This window comes from Jaculus jaculus, chromosome 3 (genome assembly GCF_020740685.1).
Source record: "Jaculus jaculus isolate mJacJac1 chromosome 3, mJacJac1.mat.Y.cur, whole genome shotgun sequence".
Lineage (NCBI taxonomy): Eukaryota > Metazoa > Chordata > Mammalia > Rodentia > Dipodidae > Jaculus > Jaculus jaculus.
This window is the reverse complement of record NC_059104.1, coordinates 150,338,461-150,350,616: the sequence shown is the minus strand read 5'-3', so window position 1 is coordinate 150,350,616 and position 12,156 is coordinate 150,338,461. Positions and strand designations below refer to the sequence as shown.

At 45.1% G+C, this 12,156-nt stretch overlaps 1 protein-coding gene across 5 annotated transcripts in view; it reads right to left on the bottom strand.

The window, feature by feature from the left end:
• Positions 1-3,594: 3,594 nt before the first annotated feature.
• Alpk3 (alpha kinase 3) overlaps positions 3,595-12,156 on the bottom strand; it is a 52,930-nt gene continuing 44,368 nt past the window's right edge. For 4 of the 5 annotated variants that reach the window (XM_012948699.2, XM_045144934.1, XM_045144935.1 and 1 more), the window contains 5 exons: positions 10,733-11,013; positions 10,034-10,122; positions 9,121-9,344; positions 5,733-5,781; positions 3,595-5,166 (listed from right to left, as the gene is read on the bottom strand). In XM_012948699.2, the coding sequence (XP_012804153.2) occupies positions 4,821-5,166; positions 5,733-5,781; positions 9,121-9,344; positions 10,034-10,122; positions 10,733-11,013 (989 nt within the window). In that variant the 3' untranslated portion in view covers positions 3,595-4,820. The remainder of the gene's footprint in view (positions 5,167-5,732; positions 5,782-9,120; positions 9,345-10,033; positions 10,123-10,732; positions 11,014-12,156) is intronic. The other variant, XM_045144936.1, reaches the window with a different exon arrangement.

Below are 12,156 nucleotides of genomic sequence, written 5' to 3'. Positions count from 1 at the left end.
TGGGGCTGTGGTTTGCCAATGGCTGGGCCCAGGAATGAGGAAAGCCAGGTAGCCCCTTAGGTGTTGCTTAGTGGTTACTTTGAAGCAAGACTTCTGATTGGGCCACTAGGTCTGTCTCAAGCTGCCGAAGTAAAAGTTAAGATTTCCCACTTAATTTCTAATCTTAGTTTGAGAGGAAGTCAAACACACAAATATTTCTTTGAAGTAAGCTGTTATTTAGCATCTAGATGCATACTGTGAGCCTTCCTTCTATCTTGGATCTATAGAAGGCTTGGGGGGCGGGAAACGGAAGCTTCCCTGATACTTTTGTAAGATATATGGGAGTCAGAGATCAGTGACAGATGACTTGGAGTGCACATAATGAGCCCCTTTGGGTCTGTTGACATCAGAATAGTCTTCACATTATGGTTCAAACTCCTTGCCACTAAGGCTTTGTCACTGGTTGATCAAGAAGTCTGCCAGCTTTGGGTTGCACCTAGAGCAAGTTAAGGTTCTCCAGCTGGGAAAGCCATCGTCAATACAACTGGTTCTGTCATCAGCTCATCTGACCTGCCAGATCCAACTGTGTTTGAGGTATCATCTATCTATGGGACACTGGGGAATTAGATGGAGCCCGTAACAGAGAGCTCTAGTGACTTTATGTTAAATACTGAAAAGAAAGAGATGGTAGGGGACCCTGGGGTTTGAAACCATGTAATGCTCTGGGCAATGAGTAATCATCCTTCTGAGAAATACCCCTCTGGCTGGCCACTAGGTGGTCATGCTGCTCCCCCCCTCCCCGCCTCCGTGAAGCATCACCTGATCCACGGGCCATACACTCAGGTGCTGGATCATTCCTAAGTCTCCCAACTTGCCTCTTCTACCCTACGTCAGGGCTCTTGTCAGTTTATACCTATGGTTCTAAGAAGGGGCAGTTAACTTGACCAATATGGCCTTGTTTTGTATTTAGATGGGCTCTCCTTACCCATCACATCTCATTCACATCAAAATCCAGTGAATTATCCACCAGAGAATGCACAAGTGAAAGTTAAATGGCTTGATATGTAAGATATTCACTCATTTTGTAGGATTCCCAAAGACCAAAAACAGCTGGCTTGACAGTATGGTAAAATGATGTAGTGAAATCTTAAAGATGAAAAATGAAGTAACAGGAAGAAAGAGAACAAGGAAAGCAAAAAGGAAAACCTCAGCGACAGCACCAGGAGCACCATCTTCAAAGGCTAGCTCTGGCTGCAGAAGGAAGCATGAGCTTTGAACTAGCAACCGAATCTCTCTGCTACTGGACTAGAAGGCAGGACATGGAGATGGGCATAATAATTCACTGCTTTTCTCATACTTTACTTTGGGGACTGGCTGGTGTAGAGGCTTGAGTTTCCAAAGGGGATAACTGTCCTCAGAGATGCAGTAATGCACATCTGAGTTGGAAGCTAGGGCAGCCACCTGGCATTCCAGTGTCCTTACACTTCTGAGTGACAGATGAAGTATGAGCAGTTAGGATGAACCCTACAGGAGAAAAGAAGATTGCTTCTACATATAACAGGGCAGGACTAGAGGTGGGCATAGGGATTCCTGGAGTGCTTCCTGGCACTGCCACACCTGGTAAAAGGTGCCTGTCACATAGGCAGAATCATTGAGGGCTGGGCATTAGAACTGAACACTGAGACCAAAATCTCTCCTCACAAATGCTTGTTCTCATGGACAGCTGCACATTCACCTGTACTCCCTGTCTTGCTGGGGTACAGAATTTTGGCTGCATTCAGTTTCTTTCTTTCTTTCTTTTAATTTTTTTTGTTCATTTTTATTTATTTATTTGAGAGTGACAGAGAGAGAGGGAAAGAGACAGATAGAGAGAGACTGGGCGCACCAGGGCTTCCAGCCACTGCAAACGAACTCCAGACACATGTGCCCCCTTGTGCATCTGGCTACATGGGTCCTGGGGAATCAAGCCTCGAACCAGGGTCCTTAGGCTTCACAGGCAAGCGCTTAACTGCTAAGCCATCTCTCCAGCCCACCCCCCTTTTTGAGGTCGAGTCTCACTCTAGCCCAGGCTGACCTGGAATTCACTATGTAGTCCCAGGGTGGTCTTAAACAAGTGGCACTCTTCCTACCTCTGCCTTCCAAGTGCTCCAAATGTTGGGATTAAAGGTATGTGGCATGTGCTACCACACTGGGCTTTTGGGTTATTTTGTTTGTTTTTGTATTGTTACTCTTACCATTAGTTCACTGGTTATGGAATTTCAAGGTGGGATTATGATAAAACTAAAAGGGAAAGAGTATTGCTAATGGCATCTGACCTTGACAAATACTAGCCCGGTCATGGCCCTTGGACTTAGCTGGATATGAACTGAACTGTCTAAAAGCAGGAAACTTGGTCTTGGCTGCACTTGAGTGAGTCATAACACAACACTTAGGAATGTGTGTATGTGTTTTGGGATCTCTCTCTTGATTGGGCCCACCAAACCCTTTTTGCATTTCCATCTCCACTATTCTTCTCATAAGAATCCCCATCTTAAGCTGAATGTGGTGCACACACCTGTCCTCCCAGCACTTGGGAGACAGAGGAAGGAGGATCAGAAGCTTAAGGTCAGCTTCACCTACAGTAAGTTTGAGGCCAACCTGGGGGCAACAAGGTTACATGAGACTGTCTCAAAAAAAAAAACAAATTCTGTATTTTGGAATACTGCCTCTCTTCCACCCTGTGAATCCCTGAGCTCCAGGCCATACTCTTACCTGGAATCTGGAATTTGAATTTTGAATGGAGGGAGACCTACTGGGACCAATGGCAACAGCTACTGGGAGCTGCCCTGTCTCCTGCCCTCCTTAAGGCCAATCATTCAGCTATTCTTCAGGTTTGCCGAGCTATCCCAAAAGCCTTACATGAACCCTTTTTCTTGCTTCAGCTGATCCAAAACCCACATATCCTCAAGGATATGCAGTCTCCCCCTGAAACTGCTGCCTTCCAACAGCTGCCAGCCAGTCCAGATTCTGGTACACAACAGGTGCTCAATATATATCTTTTGAATGAATGTATGAACAATGATTCTGCTCTCACTGAATATGCAGGGTCAGTGGACTTGGGGTACAATGGAGCAAGAAGAAAAAGTGAGGAGTTATCTGAGCAAAGAGGAGGTAGAGAAGTCAGAACATTCAATGGAAAGGAAATGTCAGGAGGGAAGGTTGAGTTGAGGGGAACACTGGGAATGAGCACTTCCTGAGAAGCTGAGAGCAGCCGCTCTGCTCCTGGGCCAGTCTTGCTTTGGTGGAGTTGGCCTGAGAGACACACAGTATGTTTTTGCTGAGGTTCCAGCACTGCTCTTCCTTTCTAGATTCCTTCCTTCATGTTCCTCTTCCAAATGGAGGAGCAATTCCAAAGTCGTAAGCCCCCAGGCACCCTGCTAAGGGGCAACAAGCCATCAGCTCACTTGCACTGTAGACTGTCTAGCTATGGCCTCAGAAGACTAGGAATGAACTTCAGGCTAGAAGCCAAAATATAGATTCATTTTTTGAGTGGGCCCAGGAGCTATAGTACAACCTCAAAAAGTCTGCCTTGAAAGAGGTGACTCTGACTCTGTAACCACACCAGATGAGGGCAAGTAGGACACAGTTGCTGCCTTTATTGCAACGGGAGCAGTTTACTCCATCCAAGGTCTCAAGGAGGGATTCCAGGAAAGACCCAGGATGCTAGGTACAGCACAAAAATTCTTTAGGAACCCATACACGAGGGCCCAGATGAAAGCCCTAGGATTAAGTTATTGGTTGGGGGGTAGAACAGAGACACCACTGTGCCCAAGCATGTGAATGAGTTACAACACTACTAGAATATCCTTGAGTACTGCCCCATGAGGAAAAATCCTGACCCTCCATTATTTTGAGAGGGAACTGTGGCAGTGACTATAATCCCACTCCTTTTAGCATAGAGCATAGTTCAAAGTCAACACCCTCCCTCTGGCTAACAGATACTCATATGCCCTTCTGCCAGCTCTCACCTCACGAGCAAAGAACTTTGAGAAGTACTGAAGAGTGCACTGGGGTGGAATGAGAGGCCAGAGGGTCTGTTCCTCACCTGAGCATCAGTGAGTGGAGTGTGCAGGTCAGGACTAAAGGAGCCCTTAGACAAAGGGGCAAGCAAAGAGCTGGTGAAGGGTTGGCAGCAGATTGAAACTGGGTTCAAAGCCTCAGGTGGAGGTGGGGTGCAAGGGACCATAGGAACAAGTAAGTGCCTGAGTGACAGGAACACACAGCATCAAAGATCACTGCACAAGGATACAAAGTGCTCCATCTGGACACAGGGGCAGGTTAGTTGCAGGATAAGCTGTGATGAATAAGGCAAAGTAGCTGGAAAGAGATGATACCCTGAGAGTCACAGGCTAGACCCAACAGGAAGTCTGAAGCCCTGAAGACAGGGAGACAGCAAGGACAAGCAGGGGTGAAAAAGCAAAAGCTGGCCCACAGGCCCACAGACTACCACATTTGCTACAGGGTGGATAGGGAAAGGGATCAGAGTGTAGAACTCATGCAGAGGACTCAGGGAGCCTCTAACAGTGGCAAGTGTAAACTTCAATGAGGGTCTAGGCCACCAGGCACTTGGAGGTCGGGCCCACCAGGCCAGGATCCCTGGGTGACAATGGCACCAAGGGTGGCCAGGGGACCATGTGCCATGCCCAAAGCCTTCCAATGAGAAGCTACTCAGAGAGGTCCCTGAGAGGTATCTCCTCTGGGCACCATCTCTGGTTAGTTCTGTATTGAGAACGTCTCCATGTGGTTCAAGATGCTTCTTAGTTGGTCTGTTGCTGGTTGGAGACCCCAGCCTCATGTTGGGGCTACCGCATGCCCTGGGCCTTGGAGCTTCCCTCTGGGGTGGGAAGCTGTCCTAATAACTGGACAGCAACTGCCTCTGGGGCCTGAGGAGTGGCCTTGGAGCTTGAAGCACTCTTCCGGGTACCCTGAGGACTGGGAACACCTTTTTTCTGGGGTTGAGGACTCAGCTGGGAGCCCTTCCTGCCAGAAGATGGACTCTTGGAGCCTTTGGCCTTGAGTTGAGGATGGGTAGCCTCAGGGCCCTTGAGGGGTTTCAGCCCCAGCATCTCACAGTAGGTGTTGCACTGATGTGAGGAGACAAACTGGTCCAGCAAAGCAGGGAAACAACTCTCCTTGAGGCCTTGGTATCTGCAGCCAAACAGAAGAGCTGAATGCGCCCCACCCAGAATGACAGGCTCATGGTGGCTGGCTTTGGGATGGCTATCTTAAAGGTGTTGTTCCAGGGTACACTCTCCCATTCTCCCTAGAGTGGTACCTTAGGTGGTACCCCAAACTCTAAATTTAAAACAGGCTCCATATAACGTAAAACACTGGATTCATCAACCTGGCCATCCTGTGGTGTGAGGATGGTCTGCCTTTTAAGTTTAAATTGATGCAGAGTTGGGAACAATAGTCCAGTTAGTCTAACTGCAGGGCCCTTGCTCATCTTCACCCTGATGAATATTCTCAGGGAAAAGGGAAGTAGAGGAGCCTACTGAGGGCCCAGAGTCGCAGCAACCCCTATATGTGGGCATTATGAGTCAAGGATATGGGCTTGGGGATCAATGGCCCTTTGGGTATTACCACATAGCCATGGGTATGACAGAGAATATATGGCCCCAAGCCCAGCATCTCAGGAATGGAAATAAGGAATTAGGATATCTGGCATCCTGAGAAGACCCTCCAAGGGCATTCCATCCCCAAGAACTACTCACCCTTTCAGTTTGGTAGCAATCTGCACATCAGTCATCTTCCAGTCAACCCCTGAAAAGATAGAAAAGTGGAGGGGTGATGCCATCCTGGCCAGATTCTAGACCATCATGGACATCTCTTTAGAAAAGAATTCCCCAGAGTTCAGTGGAGGCATGACTTCACGCATCCTCTCAAAGGTGAGTACCACCAGCCAGCCTTACCAGTATGTATGCAGGCTCTCTATATCATTAATAGTCTATGATTTTTTTGTTTTGTTTTGTTTTTTGTTTTCTGAGGTAGAGTCTCACTGTAGATCAGACTGACCTGGAATTCACTATGTACTCTCAGGGTGGCCTCAAACTCATGGTGATCCTCCTACCTCTACCTACTGAGTGCTGGAATTAAAGGCGTGGGCCACCACACCCGGCTTCATTAATAGTTTATAATATCCTCATTTGAAAGGTGAGAATATAGCTCAGAGTTTAAGACTTTGATAAGTCATCCTTAATCATTCAATGATTAAGCACTATGTATAGTAGTTATTGGGAGTTAAAGTGAATGTTCAGTTTTTCTGACTCCTTGAGCCAAATTCTTTCAGCTATGCAAGCCTGCCTATCCACAAACCCAACTGTCTTTTGGCTGTGAACCAAAACTTTCTCAACAAGTTAGTAGTCAATACAACAAAGAGAAAGAAGATAGGAATTAAAGAGTACATTAGAGGAAGACCAAGAGAAATGTAACATTGGATAAGACTGGCCTCTACACTTCTCATAAAAGCAGGAAATATTCCAAGAAGCTAGGAGTTGGAGTAGGTTATGACAGCCTTGGTAGAATAAAGCCTAGCAAAATGATAGTGAGAAAAATATCCCCTACCCTGGTCAGTGAGTGTCTTAGCATTCATATGCTCAGTTTGTGATTATTTTTACCATTTCTAAACTATCCAATATTTCTCCAGGGAGTTGCTGTTCACTCACAGGACTGAGTATCTTCATATGACAGAGTAAAACAAGTATGAGCTGTAGAATCGAACAGACCTGAATTTATATTTCAGCTCCATCACTTATGAGCTGTGTGAATTTAGTAAGCCACTTAATATCTCTAATCCTCAACTATAAAATACAGGATAATAATGCCCACCTTATGAGATGTTAAGAAGCTTACAATGTAGAGGACTCTAATTTCATGTTTGAAATAGACTAGTTATGCAATAAATATCAATTTGACATTTGTCTTTCAACATTTATCACATTCCATTTCAGGTTATAGTAACAATCCCTGAGATTCGCATAGAATTTTAGTTTCCAAAAGGCCTTCCTGAATGTGGTAGGTAAGAAGACATCATGCCTAGAAAGTGAAAGGAATGTGCATAGAGGTTGAATGACATGACTTCTTAGACCTCTGTTTGTTTTCTGTGTGTTTTGTTTACAACAGCATCTTGCTGTATAGCCCAGGCTTGTCTCTGGCCTCAGTTCCCCAAATGCAAGAATTATAGACTAAGCTTCAGTTTACTTGTTTATGAAACAGAGATTCAGTTCAAGTTATCATCTCATGGTAAAAACTGTCTACTTCTCACAGCTTCCTGAGGACAATGACAATTTCTAATGTTGGATAAAAAATTAATGATAATAGAGAGGTAGGTAGGTAGGTAGATAGATGTATGTATCTTAACCCAAATAGGGGACACATTAGAGTGTTATCTGGTCTTTGGTATTCTCATTTATCTCAAAGACAAGGCTTAATAATGTGTGATATTCCCAGATGCCTGTCTTCCCACTGTAGAGCATTTAATCTTTTCCTTTCTGCTGCCCAGTTCTAGTTGGAGAGAGTAGACCTTAAGCGGGCTAGTCAAAGGAGGAAGGAAAAGTCAAGCTTGTTGCAAAGATACACAGATTAAACTAAAGGGGCTAGGGAGATGGCTCAGCAGTTAAAGGTGCTTGCTTGCAAAGCCTGCTGGCCCAGGTTCAATTTCCCAGTATCCAGGCAAAGCTGGATGCACAAAGGGATGCGTGCACTTGGAGTTTGTTCACGCTGGCAGGAAGCCCTGCTGTACCCATACTCCTATTCTTTCTCTTTCCTGCTTCTCTTTCAATCTCTGCTTGCAAATAAATAAAAATGTTATTAAAAAATAAAAAAGAAACCAGATCAAAAAAAAAAAAAAAAAGGAAAGAAACAAGACTAAGTTGGCTTATACTTAAAAAGCTAACAGAAAAAAGAAAAAAAAAAAAAAAAGCTAACAGAAGGCCAAGCATGGTGGCAGGTGCCTTTAATCCCGGCACTTGGGAGGCAGGAGGCAGAGGTAGAGGATCACTGTAAGTTAAAGGCCAGCCTGGAATTATAGAGTGAGTTATAGGTCAGCCTGGGCTATAGTAGATCTACCTCAAAAAAATAAAACATTAAAAAAATAAAAAGCTAACAGATGAAGAGTGACAATAAAACAATTTTGATTTAATTAATTAATTTACATGTATTTGAGAGATAGAATATGGCTAGGAATGCCAAGGCTTCTTGCCACCATAAATTAATTCCAGACACATGTGCCATTTTGTGTATCTGGCTTTACATGGGTACTAGGAAATCAAATCTGGGCTAGCAGGCTTTATAAGTAAGTGCCTTTAATTGCTGAGTCATTTCCCCAGCCCAAAAGAGGCTTTGTTGTTGTTGTTGTTGTTATTATTATTATTATTATCATCATCATCAACATATTTCATATGGATACATCATGTGTTGGTACCCTCTTTTCCCCTCACCCCTGCCCCCATTCTGCTGGAGACCCTCTTTTGTGGGGTTGCAGGTATTCTCTATGAGGTTATGGGTTATGCATTATGGGAGCAGCAATCAGTTATTTTTTTAAATTATTTATTTGCATATGTATGTATGTATATATGTATGTATGCATATGGGTGGTGCCAAGGCTTTCTGCTACTACTAATGAATACAAGACAGTATTTGACTTTTTTGTTTTAGTTTTTTTGAGACAATGACTCATGTAGCCTAGGCTAGCCTCAGATTTACTATGTAACTAAGAATGACCTAAAATTCCTGATCATCCTGCCTCATAGAAGGCAGTGGCAAAAGCCTGGTGCTCACATACATACACACACACACACACACACACACACACACACACACACCCTCTCTTTCTCACTGAAATAAATACACATATGTTTTATAAAATAACTTCTGCTTTAATTTTAAGTGGCCTAGACTGTCCTCCTTTAAATGCAACTGCATTATGGACTGACTACATGAGGACCTAGTACATCTGAGGACCGTGTGCTAAAATGGTCCCTGTCAAATCCATGCAATATGACTATTGTAAAAAGCAAAAAATAACTAAAGTGCTCAGTGGACTACCAAGCATGCACTAGTGGGCTCAACTCCACATGCTTTCATATCCATGCACTTTCATACCTGCCAAATCTGTGACAAGGAAGCTGCCATTTGTCCATTGATACAGCCAGTGCTGGAAGGTTTGGCATTTCTGCATGGCCTCTGAGCTGCTAGATGCTGATGGAGTCCCAGCACAGCCCCATTCCCGAGAACAGTAAGACTCCAGGGGCTTGCCCAGGTCCTCCTCCAGGGTGGCATATGGGATATTGTTTGCAGGGCGGTAGATCAGATAGAGTGGGATGATCCTAAACAGTTGCACCCTACAGTAAGCTGGAGTCCAGAGAGCCCCTCCCTCCAATTCTGTATTCTTGGATTTACAAGAAGGGCCCTTCCCAGAATGAATGCCCAGCTCTGTGCATGAAGGACAGCAGGAGAGAAAAGGAATGGAGGCCACTGAGTTCAGAGTTCTGACCATTCTCTGAGGCCAGTGGTACTAGAATGAAACCCTTCTAGGGCTTCAGGCAGACTGTGCTTGAGGGAGGGCAGAGGATAGTATGTGTAAAACAGAGAGGAAACCTTTAGAAAGTATTCAACTAGACTGTGGTTCAATGCCAGTCAGACCAGATGTGCGGGAATCATTTACAGCTGACTCCTACAAAGGTCTACACTGACTCTACTCACCTACCACATTAGCATCCTACTCAGTCGCCTACCCCCTCCCTCTACAGAACCACAGAATCTGCTGTGCCCAAGCTCTGTAAATGGCAAAATCAGAGCTCAAGGTAACAGGAATGAGGATGGTGGGAGGAGACTCAATTGGACAGGCATGTTGAGGTTGTTACTTCCAGGTTTTGTGAGACCATTGGGTTGACTGTGGTGAGGCTGTGAGGCCATCTGCACCTGGCTGGAAATCAGCATAGTCCTAGGAGGCTGAGAAATCACTGCCAAAGCCCAAGGCCATTGCATGCTGTATGTTCCCCTGCTGTGAACTTACTCAGGCACCTCCCCAAAGGCAGATGCTGCCCGGGCTTCAGCAGCAAAGATTTTGCAATACTCTCGGCTCATGTTCTGAATTTTGCACCCCTGTGGATTAAAGGAAAACAAGTCCAATCAGCAAGGAAGCTCCACAGTTCTCTGGCATGCCTAGCTCCGAGTGGGTGGGCCACCTGCTAGGGACTACAGGGAGAATTCCAGGCCTGCAGAAACTGAGGTTCACTCCTTTAGGCTTCCTTCTCTGTTCTATATTTTTGTTTGAATAACAAGGGGCAGTGAGCTCCTTTGCAAACTGAGGTTCCAAAGTGATTTCTGAAGTGTGCTTCCTAGAGCCCTAATGCTAGGGGACAGTGCCCCAGGGGCCCCACCAGGGTCCCTCTCCTTTTCTCTCAAATGTAAATAAGGCTCCAATGAGACTGAATTTAAAGCAAAGGGAAAGGTTTCTGCTGGGGGAAAAAAGATAATTTAAAACTAGGTTCCAAATGATTTTGGCTCTCAAGTTCTCTGAGGCCAAGAATCTAGATTTCTGGCTGCATCTTAACCACTCCTCAAAGCCTGTCCTTGGAGCTTCAGGAGGCTAAGTAAGATGGGGTAGCTTCCGCCTCCCCACCAGCTTCCACATGGCACCCAGGCTACGGACAGCAAGGAAGTGAGAAAGTATAGCAATGAGGCATGAAAAGGAAGGAGTATGGGACAGTACCTGGATTGTAACATCGTAGTTTCGGCCCAGGAGAGATGTCTCACTGCTGGGTCCAAACACAAGCAGGCTGGATACCTTGATGATGCATGTGCAACCGGATTCGAAGATGGGTTCCAGCCCATAGATGACTTTAGCCTGGGAGGCCTTCCGAAGGCCACTCCTATGTCCACCCCCTCGGAGCTCCTCGCTCACCAGTCGCCCAAAAAGCTTGTCCCCCCAGCATCCAGAATCAGCCAGACCCTTAGCAAACACCATGGGGGTCATCTCAATCTCTTCTCCAACTGAAGGGAAACAGGAGAAATGCAGAAACTCAAATCTACCTCTCAATGTTGGGCCATAGGGAAGGAAAAGGCTAGAATGAGCTCACGCTCTGTCTACTCAGTATGGTCACGTCCTATCCATGATTGCTCTTAAGATGCACACCAGGAGTTCCCTTCAGAGCTATGAGCTGTTTGGAGCAGAAACTATTCAGCCTATTATTTAACAGGGCTTCTGTGGTATTCATCTCTTAGGAAGTGCTTAGCAAGTGCCTGTGGAAAGGTGGGCTTTGCGGCAGTAGTGACAGTCAATACAGAAGATTAGAATTAACCTGGTCAAATAAATCAGTGACTCAGTCTCAACCAACATGTTTCATGGAAAAAAAAAAAAAAAAGCCTGCAGGACTAGTACAGTAACAGTGAGCATGAGCACTGCTGATCTCAACTATGACTGTGGGCATCACTTTCCACAAGAAGGAACCAGAGACCTTTGAAGAAATGATTGTATCTATGGCTCTGCAGGACATGTAAAGGATGGACCTAAAACATTTTGTGACATAGAAAACAAAGAAATGACAAAATAATAAATTTAAAAAAAAAAAACTTCTGAAAAGTCAGGACTGGTGAGGCAAGCCTATATAATTCTAGCTACTTGGGAGACTAAGACAGGAAGATCACAAGTTCAAGGCCAGGTTGGGCAACTTAGTGAGATCCTGCCTCAAAATAAGTAACAAAGAAAATAGGGGAGGTAGAGCTATAGTTCAGTGGTAGAGTACTTGCCTAGCATGTGCAAGGCCCTGGGTTTGATCCCCAGCACCACAAAAATAAGCAAGCAGTGTTGGAGAGATAGATTAGTGGTTAAGGAGCTTGCTTGGTGAAGCCTAAGGACCCAAGTTTGATTTCCTAGTCCCCCCATAAGCCAGAGGAATAAGGTGGTGCATGTGTCTGGAGTTTATTAGCACTGACTAGAAGCCCTAGTGCACCATTCTCCCTCAAATAAATAAATAAGCAAGCAAATAAAGCACCTACTGGAGACTTGCAAAGGACACAGGAGCCAACCAGAGGGGCCCAAAAATGAAGCAATCTTAGCAACAAAGAATAGTTATTGTACTGTATTACTATTTACCTATTCATAACAGTGACTAAAAATAAATCCTAGTCCCTTTG